General features: G+C 35.2%; 1 protein-coding gene across 4 annotated transcripts in view; it reads right to left on the reverse strand.

Moving 5' to 3' along the window:
• LINGO2 (leucine rich repeat and Ig domain containing 2) overlaps positions 1–21,750 on the reverse strand; it is a 478,352-nt gene that overhangs the window by 93,175 nt on the left and 363,427 nt on the right. Inside the window, exon 2 of one of the 4 annotated variants that reach the window (XM_058044152.1) lies at positions 16,549–16,635. The exons of the other annotated variants lie outside the window; for them this stretch is intronic. Within the exon in view, the coding sequence (XP_057900135.1) occupies positions 16,549–16,593 (45 nt within the window). The 5' untranslated portion in view covers positions 16,594–16,635. The remainder of the gene's footprint in view (positions 1–16,548; positions 16,636–21,750) is intronic. 4 annotated transcript variants of the gene reach the window in all.

Raw genomic sequence — 21,750 nt, forward strand, 5'->3', positions numbered from 1 at the left:
GGGAAGTAGAACAAAGATGTTTCAGGAACACATGAACTTAGCTGTATTGTTTACACTTTTAAATATACCCACCATGTTTCTAGGCCTATTAGGAATACAGAGGAATACAGAGATGCTTCCGCATAGGGGTGGTAAGGGATTTTCTTTAATCCAAAAGTTTATAGTCAAAACCAAATGCACTCCTCAATTTGGAAGATATTGAAGGGAACACAGAACTCCAAATAAAAGTTTTAAGAAATTACTGTTCAAGCACAGAACTAATTTAGCAGGTAAAAAGTCCAAAAGATATCGAGAAAGCTATTAATATGGTTCAAGAGTCTTCCCTTATGAATTTCCTTCTAGCAGTTACTTAATAATTAATACAGAGGTTGTGAACTTCAATAAGGGACAAAAGGCATTCTTACGAAACAATGGTACTTAGCTGGTTTGTGAAAGTACCATAAGGAGGGATTTGAAAGGGGGCATTTTTGTCAATGAATAAATGTAATCATAAAGATGGGCTATCCTAGATTAATGCCTTTACATTTTTTTAATAAGCTTGGAAGACTGGTTTCATCCCAATCTCAAGAAGGAAATTCCTCCTGCATCTTGCTGCAATATTCTTCTAAATGGATATACTAGTCAAAAACTTTTTACTACACCTATGTAACTGTCTTTTAGCTTCAGAATTACAATGCCTTAATCCTCTCTTATAGATTTCCATAGCTAAGAATCCTTTCCATATTTCCTGCACAAGACTAGTGACATCTAAGTCATCACATTGACCCTGCTGCGTCAATTCACTTTGGCAAAAGCAAAAGCATACAGAAACTGGAGTGTGAGAATTCTGATGACAGATGACATCCTTACAACGGATGATATGACATATTATTAATAATCCATCTGCATCTCTGAAGACATAATAATGTAAAACAGCAATGATATATAAAAAACACAAGAATTATTTTATTTCTTTTTCTATTTCCTTCAGGTAGTTTGTCAATTTTTTGATGGATTTTTAAAATCAATTTATTTGAATCTTCTTAAATGACTTAAAATGACTTAAATGACTTAAAAAGACTGTCATGTCAAGCAGGCAAAAACCAAAGGAATAGGCAAAGCAAAGTAAGTGCAGAGACATTACAGTAACTGTAATCACTGTGTGACGTTATGTTCATTCGTGCTGACATTTCTGTTGGTCAAGTGGTAACTCTGCAGTTCCTTAAGTGAACAAGCAGTGCTGTGCATGCTTTATGCACACATCCCATTTTTTTTTAACAACATTGCCACTAAAAAAGCAGAAAGCGAAAACCAGACATATTCTTAACATTTAGACAAAACCAAATAAAACCAAAAATAAACAAAAAATGTCCGCAACAAACCAATCAACCAAACAAAAAAACCGAAACCAACCCAAAAGAAACTAAAAACCCAAACCACTAAAAGACAAACCAAAATCCAAAAACCTAAAAAACCCTGCAGCAGGCCTCACCAGGGAGAACTGATTCATTATGTCAGCTCCTCAGGGGTTTCTAAAATAGATTTGGCAGGGCAGTGACTTTCTGACATGACTCAGGTTGTTGAGCCAGTGATCAAGTGATTTGTGTTGTGACAGTTCTCTACAGGTCAGTTCTAGGAAATGAGATTATTTTTGTTCAGCAGGAAATAATGAGACAATGGCAGGGTCAGAGAATGGAGCAGACACGAAGACTGCATAAGGGAAACTAGTGATCAAGAGATGGCTTTTGTAGCCATGTTTCCAACCAAAGAGTTCTAATTTATGGTCCAGATACATGTCTCTTACATAGGATCCACAATGCCTTTTCAAGCATTAAGTTAAAAAATGATAGCAAATGTACAATATTTTAAGGACCTAAATTTTAACAACATTCTTATACATCTTTAGTGTATGCTAATGAGATTAAAGAGATAGTAAAGATATGAATCCAAACTAAATTTTAAAAAGAGAAAATTATATGAAATTATGACAACTGGTGAGGAAGACATCAGTGCAGATACAGGACAATCTGCAGTAATGGTACACACAAAAGTTTTGTTTGGACACCCAACTATGGGCTTTGAATACTGGTCAGCCTAAATGCACAACATATAACAACTGTGGAACTTTATCCATTCCAGGTCAATTAGAAGAGTATGGGTTAACTGCCTTGTCTAAAACTTCACCACGCAGCTGGGGAAGAACTTCTCTTTGAAACTGTAAATGCATTGAAAAAAAACAACTTCAAAGACAGCTGAAAGCTATCCATCTATTAAGTCACATCAGGGTCTTAAATATATCTATGGTCCTATTCAGCAGCTTGAAAGGCTGTTGACCATTACACATAACATATCAAGGTCCCTATTTCTTCTTTTTTGCTCACACACACTATTTGCCTTATATAGTTGTATGTTGAACATGTGGGCTTGGCTGAGAATGGGCATATATGCAGTGCAGCATAATTCTGCCGTGTGGATTTCATCATATTTGATTTAAATTATTTAAGTAATATTTCTAATATTTTCAAATACCTATAAATTGATGTTGCAAATCTTAAAACTAGAGTAATTTCTATTATTACTACACTTGGATATTTCTATTTAACCAAGGACAATTATACCCATGTATAACCCTTGAAAGTGGTAAAATTTCAAAGGTAAAAGTGAGGGCATATTTATTCTGGTACACTCACTTCATACACTGTTGCAAAAGATTATCTGTCAGTGGCTGATGTGGACACTAGCCCTTCAGTAAAAAATGTTTTTCTACTTTACATGGGAGGGAATGTTCATTTCTTAATAGCAGGAAGCGATTACAGTCGTGTTACTCCTAGAACTATGGCCATGCCCAAGGTGATATATCACTCAGTTTTTATATTACACGATATTCAAGGATTGCAGTTGTTTGCAAGTGTCATATTTCATAGTTGAAATATAGTAGAATTGATGTTTTCTCTGCAGAATAGTTCTTTATACTTTGTAGAGGCTTGACTTCAGAGGATTTGTGGATGTTATTAAAAATATTGTGGTGACAGAGGTATCCCTTGATACTGGAAGAATCATTCACAAGAGGCAAAAATTGAATCTAAATGGAGGGTAAAGAATTTAAAGCACAAAGCTTGCAACGTCTACACTTACTAAGGCTTTTCTATATTACAATAAAATAAAAATAAAAGTTCTTTTGCATTTGGGTAGGACTTCTTTTTCTAAGGCATTTAGATATTAACTAAAATAAAAGTCCATGAAAAGCAGGGGAAATCCACTGCTAAGATTAACACCTTAGTTAGCAGAATTTCTATTATTTCATTTTGTTGAAGACAGGTCTTCAAAATGTATGTGATTTACAGTGGCTGATCTTTGGGTAAAAATGAATAAGCCAGGTGAACACAGTTGTGAAATACCATGGAGGGGATCAAAGCAGTTGCATAAAACATCAAGCCAGCAGAAACCTCAGAAGGTTCTGGACCTAATCCCTGCAAAGAACAGGCTCAGACATGGGGTCTGACTGGGTTTCTTAGGAATTTATTTCAAGGAGTTTGGAAATCCTCCAAGGAGAAAGGCGCCGTCACCTTCCTGTGTCCTGCACTGATGCCCGGTTGTCCTTGTGGGGAAAAAGCTTGTCTTAAACCTTAAAACTTCTGTTTGGGCAGTGTCTTTCATTCTCCCACCAGAAATCACTGTGAAGAGAACATCCCCGTCCCTGTGATCCCCTGTCATCCCCCTTCACTCTTTACTGGGGTGCAGTCAGATGCTGTGAAGCCAAATCTGCTCCCACCGAACCAGTCCTACAACCTCCTTTGCTGAGTGAGTGTTCCAGCCCTGCTGTCTCTGTGAGAACCTCCAAGGTGGTAATATTTCTCCTGCTCTCTGGCCCAAGCTGGAAAATGTTTTACCCTTAGCCAAGCCATGATGAAAGTTCCCCATTAGACCCCTCTCTCTCACGTGCCCACAAATGCGCACCAAGAGGGTGCGGCCTATGAATATTCTTGCAGCTGTACTGAGGCTGTGTGGGGAACTTAGTCTTGGTCCCCCGCCATCTCTCAGAGGGCTAACATGGTTAAATGACAGAACTAACATCTTTGGAAAAAATAGGTTTCTTCATTAAAACTGACAAGAGCAGCGGCTAGTTTCAAGTTAAGAACAGGTGAAAAGCAATAACCATAAGTTGAACCTAATTAAGTTCATTAGTTGAACAAATAGAGGAAAAGAAGGTAGTTAGCACCACTATTCTAGCAATGTGCTTGACACTAGATAATTAGCCTTTTGGAAAAGCACCACAGAGCACCACAGTGCCACAGCTATGCAGGTTTTCAGACTAACTAAGAAAGATCTGCATAATGGAGTCATCAGTGTAATAATTTCCCTGAGAACATGAGAGGAATGCTGTAAGTAACTTTTTTGGAAGTGGAAAGATGTTTTTGTTCTTAAAAGATGCTTTTAACACTTACACTGTACAAAAGGAACAAAATGGCTAAGTGCTGCCTAGATATGCATTCGTAATCTAGCTGTATAATTTGCTTTATAACACTAGTATGAAGAACTTTCTCATTTTGAGAGGAAGGTGGAACAGGACTGTGCTTCAGCCACATTTTTAGTATTTATGTGACTTTCATAATATCAGTATTAGCAGTATTGTCAAATTCTTCTCAGGCCAAATGTCAATAAAAAAGACCCTTAAATAAAATTTGAAGACAGGCAAAGCAACAAATGGGAGAAATGCTAATCAGTAAATAATGTGTTTCTATTTCTCAGTTATTTGGAGCATTGTCTGGAACTAGGGCCTCTTTATTGAGGCAAGGCTTGAAGCAGAATATTTATTACTTTACTGTTATAAAGGCATGTTGCATTGCTTACAGTTTATTTTGCCCTTGAGTGCCATAATGACTTTTTACCTGTACTAAATCCTTGTGTTTTTGTAATGAAATGCATGCTTTTGTGCCTTAATGAGCCCTCAATTGTAATTTATAATCAAACATTATGACTCTGTGATTACTACACTTCCTGTTCACACATACCAGTTTCCAACACAAAACACAACTTTATTTCTGATGAATCTGTCTCTATAGCCTACTGGTGATTTCCTAGATTTGAAGTACTGTCAGTTGTCAGTCTCATCTTCCTTAGAACCTGATGGAAGTGTGGGTGTTTGTTTCTAAAATTCCTTATATTAAAACAAAAGGACCAAAACCTCTAACTAGGTAAGGTTGAATGTTGCTTAGTAGATAAAGGAGAAAAGGAAAGAAATAGTGATTGCATGATTATTCCAAATGTCCTCTGCAATAATTGCTAGCACTACTACGTTTTGGTTCAATCCATGTAGGTTTCCACTGCTTTGCATTCACACCAAGGGAGAGCTTCTCCCTGATCTTGACAGTACCACAGCTAATATCAGCTCTGAGGGAGAAGTTTGTCACTACAGTTTCCTTGTTTTCACACTGCAAAAAAAGCACAAAAATTAGAACTTAAAGTGGCACATCTGATTAATTAGATAGACACTGTTATGAAGCTTGAGCAGGTATGAATAACCAAGTATCTCTTTACTGTGTCTAGTCATCCAATCTCATACTACATAGTTTGGCTATTTTAATAAAACTTGGTGTAAGATCACCTAATAAAAATGCTTCAATTCTTTTAAAGTTTTTCTGAAGCTAATGGATCTCCTTATAGGTTTTCTCTCTAGCAGATATTCCATTGAACTTGTTTTATCTCAAGTTATGTTACCGTATACCATATTTTAGAAATATTTCATTTACCTACACTGACAGAAATCAAAATTTTCCACTACCTGTGACGATTGTATTAATGAGTTAGTGAATTACTGTAGCTAGATATATTTTCTGTCAATTCCTTATGAATAGGAAAAATCCAGTTAGCTAAGCTATATCACTGTGAATAAATTAGGAGTAGTAGAGATGATTGATCAGAGTCTCATCTTGCATGTATGTAAAAAGGATATATGATTGTGCAATAAGTCAACTTATTTTACACCTTAGAGAATAACTATCTTCTTGTCCCTTTTTCTTTCTGTGTACATAACAATATATGGCTAATATATATCAAATCACTATTTTCAGATAGAAACTGTGAATCTAAATGCTTCAAACAGCCACAAGGGCATATTTATTCCAAAGAGTGATTCTGAAATGACACAGCTAATTAGTATGTCCTTGAAGGACTTAGGCTGCATTTATGCATATGTAATTTGGTTATGATGGATTCACTAAGGAAAGGCAGAGTTGTCCATATTACCTGAAGCCTATTTGAATTGAACATCTGTTTTGCTAAATGAGGAGCATTTTTGAAATGAGAATGAGCAAGAAACCTCATCCTTGCACATGGAAATAAAAGAAGAAAGGTCTTAATACAGAGCAGTTAAGTACCAATATCTGCCAACATGATCTGGTGCAGCAAAATAACCATACAGAAAACTGCATGTTTTCTGGGCTGCCTGGACCAACCCATATATTTATAAATATGAATATTCACCATGCTGTTATAATCCATAGAAATAAAAACTAAGACATTTTTCCCTATGCTGTGTTTATTGCTACTACTTTCTAATATTTCTCAGGTAATCCACACCTGCTCATTTGTTCAATAGTACAATTATTTCAGCATTCTGAGAGAGACATTCAGAGAGAGGCGATGACAAAGCTTTCAGGCACATGTTCTGCATATGTATGTAGTGTGGCAATGGACCCCAAAAAGATTCCACTGGCACTTAGTTTGGAATGAGAGTTGGCATGTAATACAGTTACGGCTAACTTCATCTCTACTCAGCTTCCCTCCTAAGTCAAAAAATCCACACAGTTACTTGCACCCTGTGCAAGTCAAGTATATTCTCCACATGTAATGTCTGGATACACAACAATATATTTTGTAAAGTCACATTCTGCAGAATGAAACATTAACAAGGTATACCATAACAAGGTATACCGGTAAAGGAATATAAATAAATAACCATATGTATTAATAAATGATGAATGACCAAAAAATTGTGTCTGGACCGACAAGGCTATGCTTACTGGTGGTTTCTAAGGATTATGCAAGGATTCTGCTTTACAGATATCAGAGTGTTGGTACAGTGAGTTCTGATCATCAGAAAATTCTGAATTGTGGAGATCTTGATTCTTCATATGAAGTTCAATACCCTTGCAATATAAGCTTGGCTTTCCTATATTAATCCTTCTAACAATAGTAACTAGAAAGATCTTCTTACTCACTCTCCACCACTGAAACAAAAGGTTCCAGTATGAAACAGAGCACAGATAATGAAGAATTTGGTTATACTAATGTACTGAATTTTGTGTAATTTCACCATATTTTACCACATTTCAAAATGTAAAAATTCTGTATTTTTTAGTTCTGAACTGCTCTTAATGAAGTGCCATATCAGATTTACATTATTCACTGTAAAATATTAATGTTTTCCTGCTGAAAAGTAAGAAAGAGTTAAAGTTTCCCAGTTGTGCCTTACAGCATCCTTCATCTTCAGACAGCAAATCCCTCAGGGAGGGCTAACCTTGTGAAAACCTCATGTTTTACTGTGTCTATTACAATTCATTTTGTGAAGCTAAGAAAGGTGTAAGATATCTCACTGCTTTCCTTCTCTGTTGCTTTATCAAGACAGTGGGTGAGTCTTTCATGTTTTCATGGTGATTATTGTTAACATAGTGATATTTGCATGTATACCAGAGCTCAGATTTTTAATTAAAAATAGGTTCTGAGTAGCAGGACAAGCACTCTATGAATGTGAAAAATTATTTCTTGATTATAAGGTTTCAATCATGTGTTTACCTGAAGCATGACAGGAAATGCATAAGTACTTTTATGCATCTATCTCTTCCTCATAAAATTAAAATCACTACACAAATTAGGCATGAGTCATATGTATAAGAGTGCAAAGGGTGAAAATTTCAGAGGTACTGCATTTTGATCATGAGCAGCTGAATACCTGCTGTTTATAGTCTCAAGCTTTCCCACAATAAGATCTGTCATCCATTAGGCACTTAGACTAAGAGGTAAAAGTAGAAGGTAGACAGGGACTAAAGGCAATGATGTTTGTTTTACAGGTTCAATAAAATAAATCAATTAACTGTTTGATCAATATACTAGAAAGAAGATAAAAACCTCCAAACCTCCAAATTTGGGAACTTTAATTTAGTTTAGGAATTTGGCAGAAAATGAAGACAAGTTGATACACAGCTTTTCCTGTTCTACTTCATGATTCATCACTCCCTTAATATAAATATACTGTCCTAAGAATACATTATATATAAGTAAGATGAAGTGGAAAGTGGAATTTGTATTTACTAGCTACAGACCATAGTAGTGTTTCTGGCAAATAAAATGAAAGAATCCAAGTAAATGTGCACTTCTTATTAGATTAATTTTTCATCCCTTTTCAAAAACATGGACGTATATCATAAACATGCAGCTGTATTTTGATGATGGCAAGTGTTACTCACTGCAAAATACAATTAGAGCATAAAAACTGAAACAATTCTGAACATTACCTAGCTGAATTTTAAATAAAAAAGACCTTACATACAGAAATAGGGTGGTGGTGAATGGAAATAGAATGTAGCTGTGATTTACCCCAACTTCTTAGTAGCTTGCTTCCCATTTTGTTCCAACCCCCTGATCTTTATTTCTCAAAATTCAGATATAGAAAGCAATAAAGTAAAATTTTTCTTCCTCTTAACTTCAAGTGGGGAACAAAATTGACTTAATTTCAACTTTGAGCAATCATACTGTTTTTCTCTTTTCTAGATCATGTCCTCCTACTTGAAAATATTTAATTCCTTTTCTTTCCCTTGGAAGAACTAAGAGACAACCCTCCCATTTTGCTAAGGTAGAGGAAAAGTCCCCTTCAACTAGCTGAGTGGACTGAACTGATTGAAATTGGATTCCTCTTCTGACTTGTTACTTTTTCAACTGTGCATCTTCCTTTTATGTGATGAGAATATTGATCGGTCAATTGATCAATTATTGACTAAATAGTGAATTTCAAACCTGCAGGACTTTTATTTCTTTCATCTTACAGTCAAGACATGTACTTCCTCCTGTTAGATGCACTACTGCAAGGACGGAAAGCCTAGGAAAATCATCAATAAGTGAAAACCTTTTGTTTAATGGATTGAAAGGCTCAGCAGACTTCTGTTAAAAAAACTGTGAAAGGCATAACTCTACATAGAAAAAATGTTTCCATTAGGCACCTGAGGCTGACTGCCTCAGGCCTTTACTAAGCAGTCAAACATCATCCCTCATTTGGGCAACTCTCCCTGTATTCTCAGCTGTGATTCTGATCACTGCGCAGTCACCCTCTTGAGAGGCTGTTTTTTCCTGTTATCTGTTCCGTATTTTTCTGAAGTTCACTCACTTTGTGATTGCCATCTCATGCCTCTAACACCATTTCTACAAGAATAAACTCTTAGCACTAGACTAGCCAATGCTGTGGTCTCACCCTTCTGCAAAAGAGAAGCGTTCCACACCACCCCCACTTTTACATTCCTGCTCTCTCTCCAGACTGTGCCACTGATTCTCACAGGAGTCTTAAATCCAGTGACTTCAAAATGTTAAGGGGGGAGAAAGGAAGGGCTCCATAAAGCAAAGTTCTTCTGAAGTACTTGTGGATAAAGCACTTGATCTTTGTTTCAAACCCGGCATACATAATCATACAGAAGTTGTTTACTAGGAGTGGAATAGAAAATAAAAAGAAAAGAAAAGAAAAAAAGGAAGAAGAAAACAGAACCACAGAACTGGTTAATGTTATATTAACAGCGTTACTGAAAATGAGGGAACCTACAGGAAGCCTAAAAAACAAGTAAAATCGCAAAAAGCAAGCAAGCAGAGTTCTGCTTAGAATTACAAGAAAATGATAAAAGCTTTTTAGAATCACTTTAATATAGCATACATTAAATCCAGGATCAGATTTTTACCATTTGAATTCTAAATAATACATGAGTCATTGGTTTACCAAATTTTTTTCAGTGAATTCTGCTTTCAAAATGAACAATGGCAGATTAGGACTCAAGGTAAGAAAAGAATTGTACATGCTCAGCTGCACATGTATTTCAAGGAAGCCAACTGAATGTACAGGATTGATGGAAAAAAGTGCAAGTTTCTTACCAGCCAGCAAACAATTTTGTTTAGAAATGGTGATTTGAGAAAAACTGTTTGTTAAATGGATTCAGTTCTTATTGTCAGGTGCGGCAATGTTTTCACCTCAGTCCCTTTCACATGCAGATGATGACGCAGGCTGTACAGTCGGTACCACCAGGGCTTAGGGCTGCAATGCTTCTCGAGCTGCTGTGATGCTCCTCAGCCATCAGAGACAGCAACACAGATGACAGACCATGCACCACAGCTGTGCCCTTCAGCTTTGGAGTATTCAGCCTCACCGAGCCCACATTTTTATTGTGATTTGACTGTGGCTTTTTTGGTTTGGTTTGGAGTTTTTGTGGGTTGTGTTTTTCCTAATAGTGAATGTAAGCAAGATGCAAATGAATCAAAAACTCCTTGCACTAACATACCTGGTGAGACAGAAAAAATTTCAAATCCTTCTATTCAGTGAATATTAGGGCAAATATTGCAGTATTACTTCTTCAATGTCTAAAGTGCTTTTCATTTTCAGAAACAAAAAAGTAAGCACCAATTACATGGGACAGATTTCTTTCTTCAGAGGTTTTACAACTGTGTAAGACCAGTAGAACAACAAATGTGAAAGCAAAGAGTCATTCTTCTGTTTTAAAAACTTCTGTGAAAGAAATTATTTTGTAAGAAAATTCAGTCAGAATCTGCAAAAAGAAACAGATAAAATGAAGATTTGTCCCCCATTCTTTTTAAAAAACAGGCAGAATATAATTTTTCATTAAAACTTATTTAGTGATCAAGAAAGCGTTAAGAACAATTTCTTTGCAAAATTTTATGCAGTATTTTAAAAAAATCTTCAAAAAGTCTTCAAGATGTGGACCACATCTCCATATATTGAGCCTGTGAACTAAAATTTGTCCGCTTTGGATGTCAAGAAGGAATTTTAGATATGTGTGCAATGTATTTTACCCCATCTTTTTTTTGCAGCTGAACTATTTTTAGCACCATTTCTATTACATACGCTTCTCACAAACACTGTCAGCACTGTTTAAGTTTTCATTGTAGACAAATCTCAGCTGTGCTAACTAAACTAAGACTTTTCTTCTCTGATAAATGAGCTCACTGCTGGCTATCCTATATATATATCACATTATTCTCTGCTAGGAAGAAATGGATCAGCAGAAGTAGTTATTTTCTACTTGAGTTCTTAAAGTGGTGAAACAGAAATCTTCAGTATATTTTATTGCTTTTGGATTTTTATTTTATATATTGATAAGAAAAATTAATTCTGACATTTGGAGAACTTCACAGGAAGTTATAGCCATCATTAAAAACACTAACCTGAATAGTCCTTAGCAGAAAATGATACAGATTTCTGAGACTGGAATTTTGACAAACAAGCAAAAATGTTTTTGACAAATAGTTTTAGACAGTGAATTTAATGAGGAGTTTTTAATTAAGTAGACTCTAAGGTTTATAGAACAAGGATGATACTGCAGAGGTTCATTTTTTATTCAATGGGGACTCAAACTAAATAATATTAATGCTATATATATTTTCAAAGGAAGTTTATCATGGCATTTCATAAAAGCATGATTTCAACATAGATTTCATCTCCTTTTATTTTTTCTCTTTGAGTGATTTTTCAAAGACTGGACAAAACCATGCAGTTCCTGGAATGAACTGGCATTCTGTGTGGGGTTCTTTCTATGATGGACTGCCTGACTGGACCTCTACTATTGCTTAAAAATATGAACACTTAAGCTTTGACTTTAGCACATAACTCTGGGTTATGTTCCAATAGATTCAAAGTATTTTCTTATTTTATAATGCCCTTGTGCTAGTACTTGTAATTTGCTTTATTATTTATTACTGCATTTTATTAAAATACTAAATCTGTACGTGAATAGTTTGATGATACACTATTATTTCATAAAAATTTGACACAGTGTGGTGGGAAACACAAAAAAGCTATGTAGTTCTAAGTGCACTTCTTTTTTTCCACTATCTGAATATCAGTGCTGTGAAAACTAAAACATAAGCAGTGAAGAGCCAGGTGTTTAATCTCAAAGATAGGAGAAGCACCAAAGTGAGGTTTGGAAGTTTACTTGTTTAAGTTAGTTATTGAGTTAGCAAAGGAATGGGTTTTATGTGACCATTGGGAGGTCATCCATCTTGTGACTTACTCAGCTTGGAAAATGTTTCTAATCTTACTGAATGATCAGTGAAGAAATACCTTGGTCATGCCACTTTTACAGCCAGTGATCAACTACTGATGCAGGATAACGAGAAAACTGAGGCAAGCCAATGAAAATGATAAATCAACAAGAATCATCAAGAAGTCTGGAAACCAGGATTTATCAAGGATGACCAAAAGAGCAACAAAAACCAAGATGTTGCTTCGTACTCAAAGCTTGTCTTTTCATGTACTTCATCTCTCTACATCTACTCTATATGTCTCTTCAGGAAGATACCAAATTTGTCTCATTAAGGGACATATATTCTGAAGCAATGTCTTAGCATTTGAAGTATTTTATTTAATCTGCAGCAGTTGGCAAATAAACTAATAAAATTTAAGTTATTTAGTATCAAAGAAAACTGGTGGTTATGTAGCTGATTTGGGTTTGAATTATTGTGATCAGGTGGGCTTTTCAACTTGCCTTTGTAGTTTTTATAAGTATTCTGTAAAGAAAAAAATAATTACGTCTCTTACAAGTACTGAATATTGATTTGGTCTAGAGAAGCACGCTGCAAACAAACAATTTTGCTTCAAGTCTTTCATCAGACTTCTCAAAGAAACAAAGTCTGCAAAATATGGGAGATAGGAAATTTGGAAGATAGTGTTGATATTGGCAAAGATTTCCACCTCGCACGTGATTTTTGATGTCAAAATTATTTTAAAACATAACAAAAGATAATAATTAATGTATTTTATTTTATGAAATCTCTGTATACTTATCTAGTCAAAATACTGGTGTAACTTCATGAAGCATAACTAGGAGCTAACATACAAAATTTGTACTTAACCAGTACAAAGCAAATAAAGGAACTGATTATTTCCAGAATATGAGAACAACTTAGGTGATGAAAGCCTTCTCACTAGATGTTATGACTGATCATAGGTTTACCCTGCTCTAAGCAAAACTCAAAAGAGTTATTGAAAAGTAATCCACTATGGGTTGTTAAAATATAAGGAATATCTCCAACTCATAGTCTTCCTAAAGCAGCTTTTTAGAGGCTGGGCAAATATATCAGGGAAGCATTGTATATAGTTGTTTAGAATCTATGTTATTCTTGAAAAATTATTTTGTCTTATCACTAGGAATGGAATGCTGGGACAGGAGGATCTTCAATTTGACTTTGTATATCTGTTCTTATAGTTTCACATTTGCTTCATTTTTCTGGCCTTTTCTGCATTGCAATTCCATTCTTCCTTTATCAGTTTCTTCACAGGATTAACCTGGTGATCAGGTCATATGCCACTGCTGTTGTCCTTTATTTGATATGAAAACTACAGGGTGCACAAAAGTTTGTTTGTATGATGTAGAGACATTGCCTGTTCTGGATGATGTGTTGTGTGGCGGAATCTGACTCCTACTCTGTCACATGGAAGTCATCTCATTGTTGCCATGAATTTGACAAGGTAATCACACCTTGTCACTGGAGTGCAACAATAACTGCTATTACTTGCTATGTGCTTGACTAGCATTTCAAGGCTCATCTCAAGAAATTATTTTTTCTTGCAAATTATATAAATGTATTGCAGGTGCTGTTTTATTTCTTGAGATGGTATACATAATTCACTGTATTATGTATAGTGAATTTTGGCTCCATCAAACAAGTCATTACAAATCCTTAGAAAAGTTTGAAATAATGCAATCTACCTGCACATGCAGGCCTACATGCAGAATTCTCAAAAAATTTGCAATTTTATCTGCCAGTCCAAATATCTACACATATAGCTGTCTATGTATTTTGATTTATACTTCTTCAAATCTTTTCTATTGAATGATGGCTAATACTAGCTTTGCCTCATCCTGCATCAAGCAGTAAGCATACAACGGAAAATTATATGAAATTTCCTCATCACTATTAAAGACATTCTCCCACAGGAGAAAGGAGTTTCCACTTGCTCCTCCAACACTTCTTCCACAAAACACAGGCACAGATACTTGTAAAAGATTGCATTCATACATCATAGTTGCATTTTCAAGTTTTAGATTTTTTTTCATCTCTCTTGGCTAAAGAGTTTGATTCTAAATTTTGGGTCAAATCAATGATTTAGTTCTCATGTTTTGTTTTGGTTCTCCTATGAATGTAATAAAAATCAAAACAATGAAACTGATCTTGAATTGATGGGGAAGCTGCCAAGCATGTAAGCTAGTCATAAGAAACATAATATAAAATAACTGTCCCTTTCAAATTTTCAAATAGTGAAACTCTACATTAATAGATAAAAGAAATAATTGCTTGAAGAACAGCTACTCAGAAAGGATTTTTAACAACCTATGGATATGTCAATAATTCTCCACTGCTTTAGAATAAATTTTCTCTTGGAAAATGGCTATATTTAAAGAAAATATTTGTTTTTCAGGTTTTTTTATGCAATAGGCATCAAATGAAAAGAAAGTGAAGGGCAGACTTTGAAGACTGATGAACTTGATAGGAGTCCAAAAATTATTTCAACATCTATGTGGCAAAAGTTATTGTAGGTTCCATTTAAACAAGTCACTGTCTAATATTCTATTTCTGATATGTAAATCATTTGACTACCATCCAAAGAAGAACAGTGTTACTCTGCATTGACCTGATTTATTATACAGTGGAAAGAGGAACACAATTTTTCCATCTCTAAAAGTATTTTCCACATGGAATGCTTCATACCTGAATTTATTTCAATAAATAATTAGAATATGTTGAACTTATATAGTTTTGAATTTCCACATATCTTCTTTGTATGGAGCATTTAACCTTCTCAGAAAGAGGCAACTTTGGTTTGATGTATAAATTACGCAAATAAGACACAACTGTGAATAACAGACCTGAAAGTGGATGGGTGATCAGTAAAATTATTTTGTCATGTGCACTGAAAAGTCTGCTTAGGATTCTGGCTTAGGAACAGTCAGTAAAACCTGTTACCTATGCTGGCTTCACCATAATGGCATGCTGATGTTCTCAGGGGCTGGAAAGGTGTCCAGGTAATCTAGGAGGTTTGTTTTACATCACAGGGAACCAAATGTTGAGACTTATCTTTCAGAGAAGACTTTGCTCACTGATGTATTGAGCCACCTTGTACTTGTCAATTTATGTGCCAAGAGGCACTAATCCTCCTCTCATTAGCCTACTAAAAACATTCAGTAATCAATTACTATAGAAATATTGAAATAATTTATGTTCCTGTCTAAGAGAATGTCAGGTGCGCATTTCTGTACAACACACATGTTGGCTGCATGGTTTTAGGAGCTTGTGTCCCACAAGCTGGGATGTGTAATTTCTGGATGTAAGTCAAGCCCAGATGATGAACAACTTCAGAACATGTAAATCTATCTTGTACTTCTGCGAAGGTAAAAAGGCACAAGATAAAATATCTATGTGAAATAAAAATATCTACATGAAAAAATGCTACTGTTTTCCATCCAGTGTGCTCTCTGTAGGTCCAGAGATAAATCACAATCAAGTGTGTTATTCCCATGAGGTAATTCATAAAATAGGGAGTGCTAGCTTGTCATTACTGAGGTCTTAGATAGGAAACAAAATGGTTTTCCCTTCCCATAAGAGCCTGCCTTTTCCCCATGCCACCAGCAATATACTCAGTATGATGCCATGTCAATCCCAGAAGTGAATGATTTATTCTCTGCAATATATCTACTAACTGGTTTCAGGTTTTTATAGTTTTTAGCTGGTTCTCACAAGACAGACTACAAGTGAAGATGTAGGGATTAAAAAAAAATCAAAAAGCATTTTCTCTACTTTGAGGGCTGGATGGGAAGAGAAATAAAAGGAAACCTGCATGCATATGCATAAAACTAGACCATTATGAAAGCAGCTAAATTGTTCTGTCTTCTGTGTAAATAATTGTTCTAAAAAATTTGTTAAAACTTCAGGGTTGTAAATTTTTTTTTATCCCTTTTACACTCTTGAAAATATAAAGTACAAAATAAAAGAGAAATTCAATGAACAGAGAGAAAACACAGTGAAAACTCTTTATCCAGATTGCCATTTAATGCCTTGCTCACTTCTCTTATTATAGAAAATTCATTTCTCATTTAAAACCTGTTGTCAACTGCAGCCGTTCCAATACTTGTGCTCTTTTCTCTCTCCTTTCCACGTGTGCCATATTTCCTCCCACAGGCCTGAAGATTACAAGTCGTGTATCTCACCCTACCTGAACAGGTGTTGTGCCCAGGAGTCCACAAGGCTCAGACATCAGCCTTTGCCTCCATGGAAAACTGATCTAGGACTCCTAATTTTACTCACCATTGACTTCAACAAAATCTGCAGAAATTCCAATCTTTGATTCATCTACTTTGCTGTATTTGATCCAAACTTGTCAGCTCCAGGTTCCTGGAGGAACAAGAATGAGAAAAAGCAACCAATTCTGTAGGATTCTTTCCTTAGGCACATACAATACAAGGGAGAGTGATGACAGCATGTACAACCCTGGATCAAAAAAGCAGCATTTCATGAAATATCTAAATGTGTTTAGGCACTTCTTAAATGTCTATTAATGCAAAATACAGAGACAGAGCAATGTACAGACTGAATAGGTTGAACGATTTCCCCCAAAATTACCTACTAAATGAGATTCTATGACATTTTTGTGACAAACTCTAAATCATTACATAGAAAAAGCAGAGCAGAATTCTATTACAGTCCTCTAGTGCTGGCCATCAGAACTACCTCACACTTCCCCTCTTGATGGGGGCCATTAAGAATCTATTAAAATCTGACTATTCATTTACTCAGATGGAATGAGATTTTTATACATATGTGGTGATCTGAGGTTAACTGTAAGCACAGGAAGGTCCCTGATCCACAGACCCATCATGGACCTGTTGTCTTCTGTCAATAGCAGGATTTGTAATATAGGATCATTCAAATAGTCTTAAAACATATTCTTAAGATATATTTAATGCTGATGGACCATCTATTTGGCAAGAACTGCTCCATAATGGGAATAGATTGGTCTATTCCAGTTAAACATGATTTCTCCTCTCTCTTTTCAGTATAAAAGAAGATTAATTATTACAATATTTATCCTATTTCTTCAAAATTAGGCATCAGCATGTGCTGACATGCTTAGTTATTGATGCCACATTATATAAAATATTGCTGTTGTGGGGGTACAGACTTTAGAGCTTTTGAAAGTAGATGAGTAAATTTTCATTTTCACCTTATTAGGTCAGCGTAACCTTGTCATTAAAAACTTCTGAAGATCTCAAAAGAGAATGAAGAGTTTCAACAGTGCAAGGAGGAAAACTACAATCTTCCAAAAGCAGCTAAGCAAGCTTCATTTGACTTCAAGAGGATGTTTTAATGAAGAGCAATAAACATTTCTTCCCAAAATTAGTTTGAAAGTATATGAGACTGACACAGAAAATTTCATCCCAACTGAATAAAATTCAGACCCCAGCCCAGTGTGCTCTCAGCCTGCTCTATAGAGGTAACTGCATCATAGAAAGGCAACTGAAGGTAGCACTTTTTAAAGCATCTTGTTGTCATGCTGACAATATCAGCAAGTTTTCATGCTTGACCTCACCCCAATCTAATCATAGTCTGACAATCTGCTACACAATACTCTTGTGGCAACCTCTGTATCTTCCTCATTGTTTAAATGCCCTGTAGAGTGGGTTTCTCCAGGGAAAGTACAACGTGGGAAAGAGAGGGGAGAAAATAATTTGCTACCTATACATACTGTTCTAGCTGTAATTAGTAAGATGGGAGAATGTTCCGGTTCGTATCCACAAGAGATGTTTTCACTATGAAATGAAATTGAACCAATAAGCCATAACTGTTAAACAATTTCCAGGAAATAAACAGACGTGTTAATAATATATCTAAGCATATTTTGGACTTACTGATTTCTTAATATACCTAAAGGTACTACTAAAGAGAATGAATTCTTCAGTTGAGGGCTGAAATACTTTACAAGGAGATAAATCTTATTCCTAGTTTTTCCAAGTTTAATTTTGAAGGAATCGTTATTACTTCTGTCTTCCAAAGTTTAAACTTAGAACTCAGTAAATGAAAATTTTTCTCAAATTATGTAGCAAAACTCCTCCACAAGATTTCATATGATTCTTGGCATTGCTTACACAGCATCGCAGACTTTCGAGAGCAATGTGACTTCTTATCAACTTTGTTTAAAATACAGGTTTAATTGTCCACTTTGAAATAAGAGATACCCCAAAATTACAGAGTGTTTTATTTCTGTGGCCTCTGTTATGTTTCTTTGGGAAGAGCAATCCAAATCAGATCTTTGGAAGGAGGGAAGATTTCCTGGAACTCCTTTGGAATGGGACTGAAACTTCAGAGAGCAGCAAAAAGAATTCTGGGAAAATACATCTTATTCAAAGAGAGAAAAACTAAATTAAGGGATAAAAACATAAGCCTCCAACAGATTGAAATAATTGTTTCTAGGGACAAACTGCATTACAATTTAGATAGTCATGTGTTAACAAAAAACAAGAATCCACCTTGGCAAATACATAGCAAGTAGGGGAACAGCTAATATATATGTATGTATTGCATAAACCTTTTCTGTTCAAACCAGTACATTTAAGCATTCTTTGTCAAAAATTACCTAATACTTACCCTACTGACATAGTAAGGGAACAGGCTTTTCTTTAATTTAAAAGTCTCTCCTTCTTTAGAGTGTTTGGCACCTGGAAGTCTCAGCAGTTCTTTCCCAAGTTCTACACAACTTGCATTGTCCAACACAATATTTTTCCTTTTTATTATTTTTCTGAGGAAATTAATTTCCAACACAAAATACATTAAATTTTGGTTAGAAGAAACTATAAACCAACCTGGCCACCCTCAAACTCCTTTTTAAGTTAATGGTCTCTTCTGTGAGTGGAAAAATATAGGGGTGCCACAAAGAGAAGCATAGAGACATATGTAATGCTTAGTACACTAGAAAAATTGAATTTATTTAGATCCTGAAAAGATTTGCATAACATTGGTCTATCTTGTACTTCAGATTTGAGTTTTTAAAATTATGTCATCTTCCCTCATGATTCTGCGATTCCTTAGAACTGAATTCAAATAATTGAAAACATCCTTTCTTTTTCTACCACCTTCCTCCTGACCCATAGGTAAGAATATTTAAATTGGTGAGTTATTCTTGCACAGTTATAAGACATTTCCTCACAATATCTGATCTATGAACAGAACAAGAAAATGAGAATGTGACTATCTTAGGCTCCAAGAATTAAACCTTTGAATTGTGGGAAAATTTGTCTTCTCTGTTGCCTAGACTAGGTTATTTCAAACTATTTACAAGAGAGAAAGAATACAAAAAATCCATAGCCCAGCAATAAGAATCGTATGAAAATTGCAACTTACTTTCCAGTTCTCCTACAACTCTGAGTTACCAAAAGAGCTTGTAATATTTTAAAAAGAAACAGTATTATATTTCTCTTAGGGGCCTGTCTTCCCTTATTTTTAAAGATTATCCCTTCCCTAGTCCCTAACAAACTAGTTCCTTCATGATTTATAGATATTCAGCATATACATTGTATAGATAATAAGAAAATTTATATTTGCTTAGTTTGCTGATGAAACCCTTCCTTTTCTTCACCCTTAGAAGAAGAGGAATAAATATCATTTTACTGTCTCTAATAGACTGTCAGAAATTGGAATTGAAACAAATGGGCTCTCCAGGACTCTAAAATGCTGAGCCAGGAGTTCAGACTGCTGGAGTAGCAGTGGGAGACTACCAGTATCTTCTGCAGAAAAGCTGAAATTCTCTTTTATTCTTTTTAATGGAAATACATTAGAACTATGTTTTATCTTTTAATCTCTGGAAAACATGGGATTAACTCTTTTCTCTCCCTCAGTGCACATCCTTGGGAAAGCCTGCTGTTGACTTTTTCAAAGTATGGAGTAAAACTTCCATTGAAAACAAATCAAAATGTTGTAGAAAAAGATTAAATACCCCAAAAATGCACTATCTCGGTTTATTTATTAATTAGAATAATGCAGTTATATTTCTATTCCCTTTGTTTTTAATTTGAACTTTATTCTTGACAAATAACTTTGATTTAACCCTCCCCCCCATAATTTTCCTATGCTAAAAAAGAAAATCTGCAGTCCTTACTTTTGTATGAAGCAAAATTAATACATTGTCCCCATATATCTAAACTGGGTATCTATGGTCTCTGTTTCTGGTGTGACTTACTTTTCTGTTTTCCCATATGTTTGAAATGCAAGTGTGCCTCTGATCTCTCTCTAGTGTTACAGTGTTAAACTGTCACTAAAAATCACATTTTCCATTGATAAAATTGGCAGAGACGGGTAATCAAGCCCCTGGCATTACTTTCAGGTACCAAATTGAGTTTGTCAGCACAGCAACTCAAAAGCTTTTGGGTTAGGATGTGCAATGATCAGATTCACTATAGAAATCACTAAAGGAGAATAAATCTGAAATATCATCAGGTTTTTACCATAATAATTTCTCAAGAACAGATTATTCTTAAGTTTTAAAATGAAAATCCAATTTGAATGCTAAGTGTGAGCTGTGCAGAAGGAAAAGTGCAAAGCAGATGTACCAACATTTTTCTGCAGCAGATAAAGTGCAGAACTGACACACAGATTTTTTTATATATGCTTAGGTCACTAAGAAAAGAGAAGTGAATAGGAGAAGTAAAGAAAAGCTGATGGACTGTGACATTTCTTCTGTTTATGTGTCTACTTCACTGACACTTGACAGTTATTAAAGTTGTTCTCATGTATGAAGGAGTCATTTCCAATTGCCTGTACATGTAAAAGCTTTCAAGAGAAATACAATGCATCACTTCAAGAGTTCTGCAGTTTTAAATTTTTCCTATTTAGACCTCTACTTTATACAAATTTGCCAGGCAGAGGGAGAGCACAAGGATTGACTTGTTCTGACATTCTCTATTGCGGCCTCTCTCCTGACTTTTTCTTATGCCCCAGATGCTATATCTTTACATAATGACAGTGAAAAACAAGCACAACATGGCATTCACATTTCAAACTAGGTGACGTACTTCATTTCCCTTTGAAAGCACGTGCCTCATTTGACAACTTTTTTTTTTTGTCAATGCAAAGACAAAGATGCCTGTTCAAAGGCAGTTGGTAGATGACACAGAAATAAAGGATGATGGCTGAGCTAAATGAGAAAATTACAGATATAATTTTGAAAAATATGGAAACCCAACATATACAATGCAGATGATACTTCAGGAAATTGCTTCATATTGAACAAAATTTATTCAAGAAAGATGCCTACCAACCCATCCTTTCACAAGGGTATAGGTGTTAAGGTTTGGCTCCAAGTGAAAGTTATAGCATTTAGATGCCGTAACGTACTTTCTGTAAAAGGGAAAAAATACAGCTGATGCTTCTCCTAGGTTGGATTAGTCCCACAGTCTTTAAAGACTTAATAAATGCAGCTGCAGTTTCCATAATTCTGAATTGCATAGGCTTAGCCTA

The sequence above is a fragment of the Melospiza georgiana genome, chromosome Z (genome assembly GCF_028018845.1).
Source record: "Melospiza georgiana isolate bMelGeo1 chromosome Z, bMelGeo1.pri, whole genome shotgun sequence".
NCBI classification, from domain to species: Eukaryota; Metazoa; Chordata; class Aves; order Passeriformes; family Passerellidae; genus Melospiza; species Melospiza georgiana.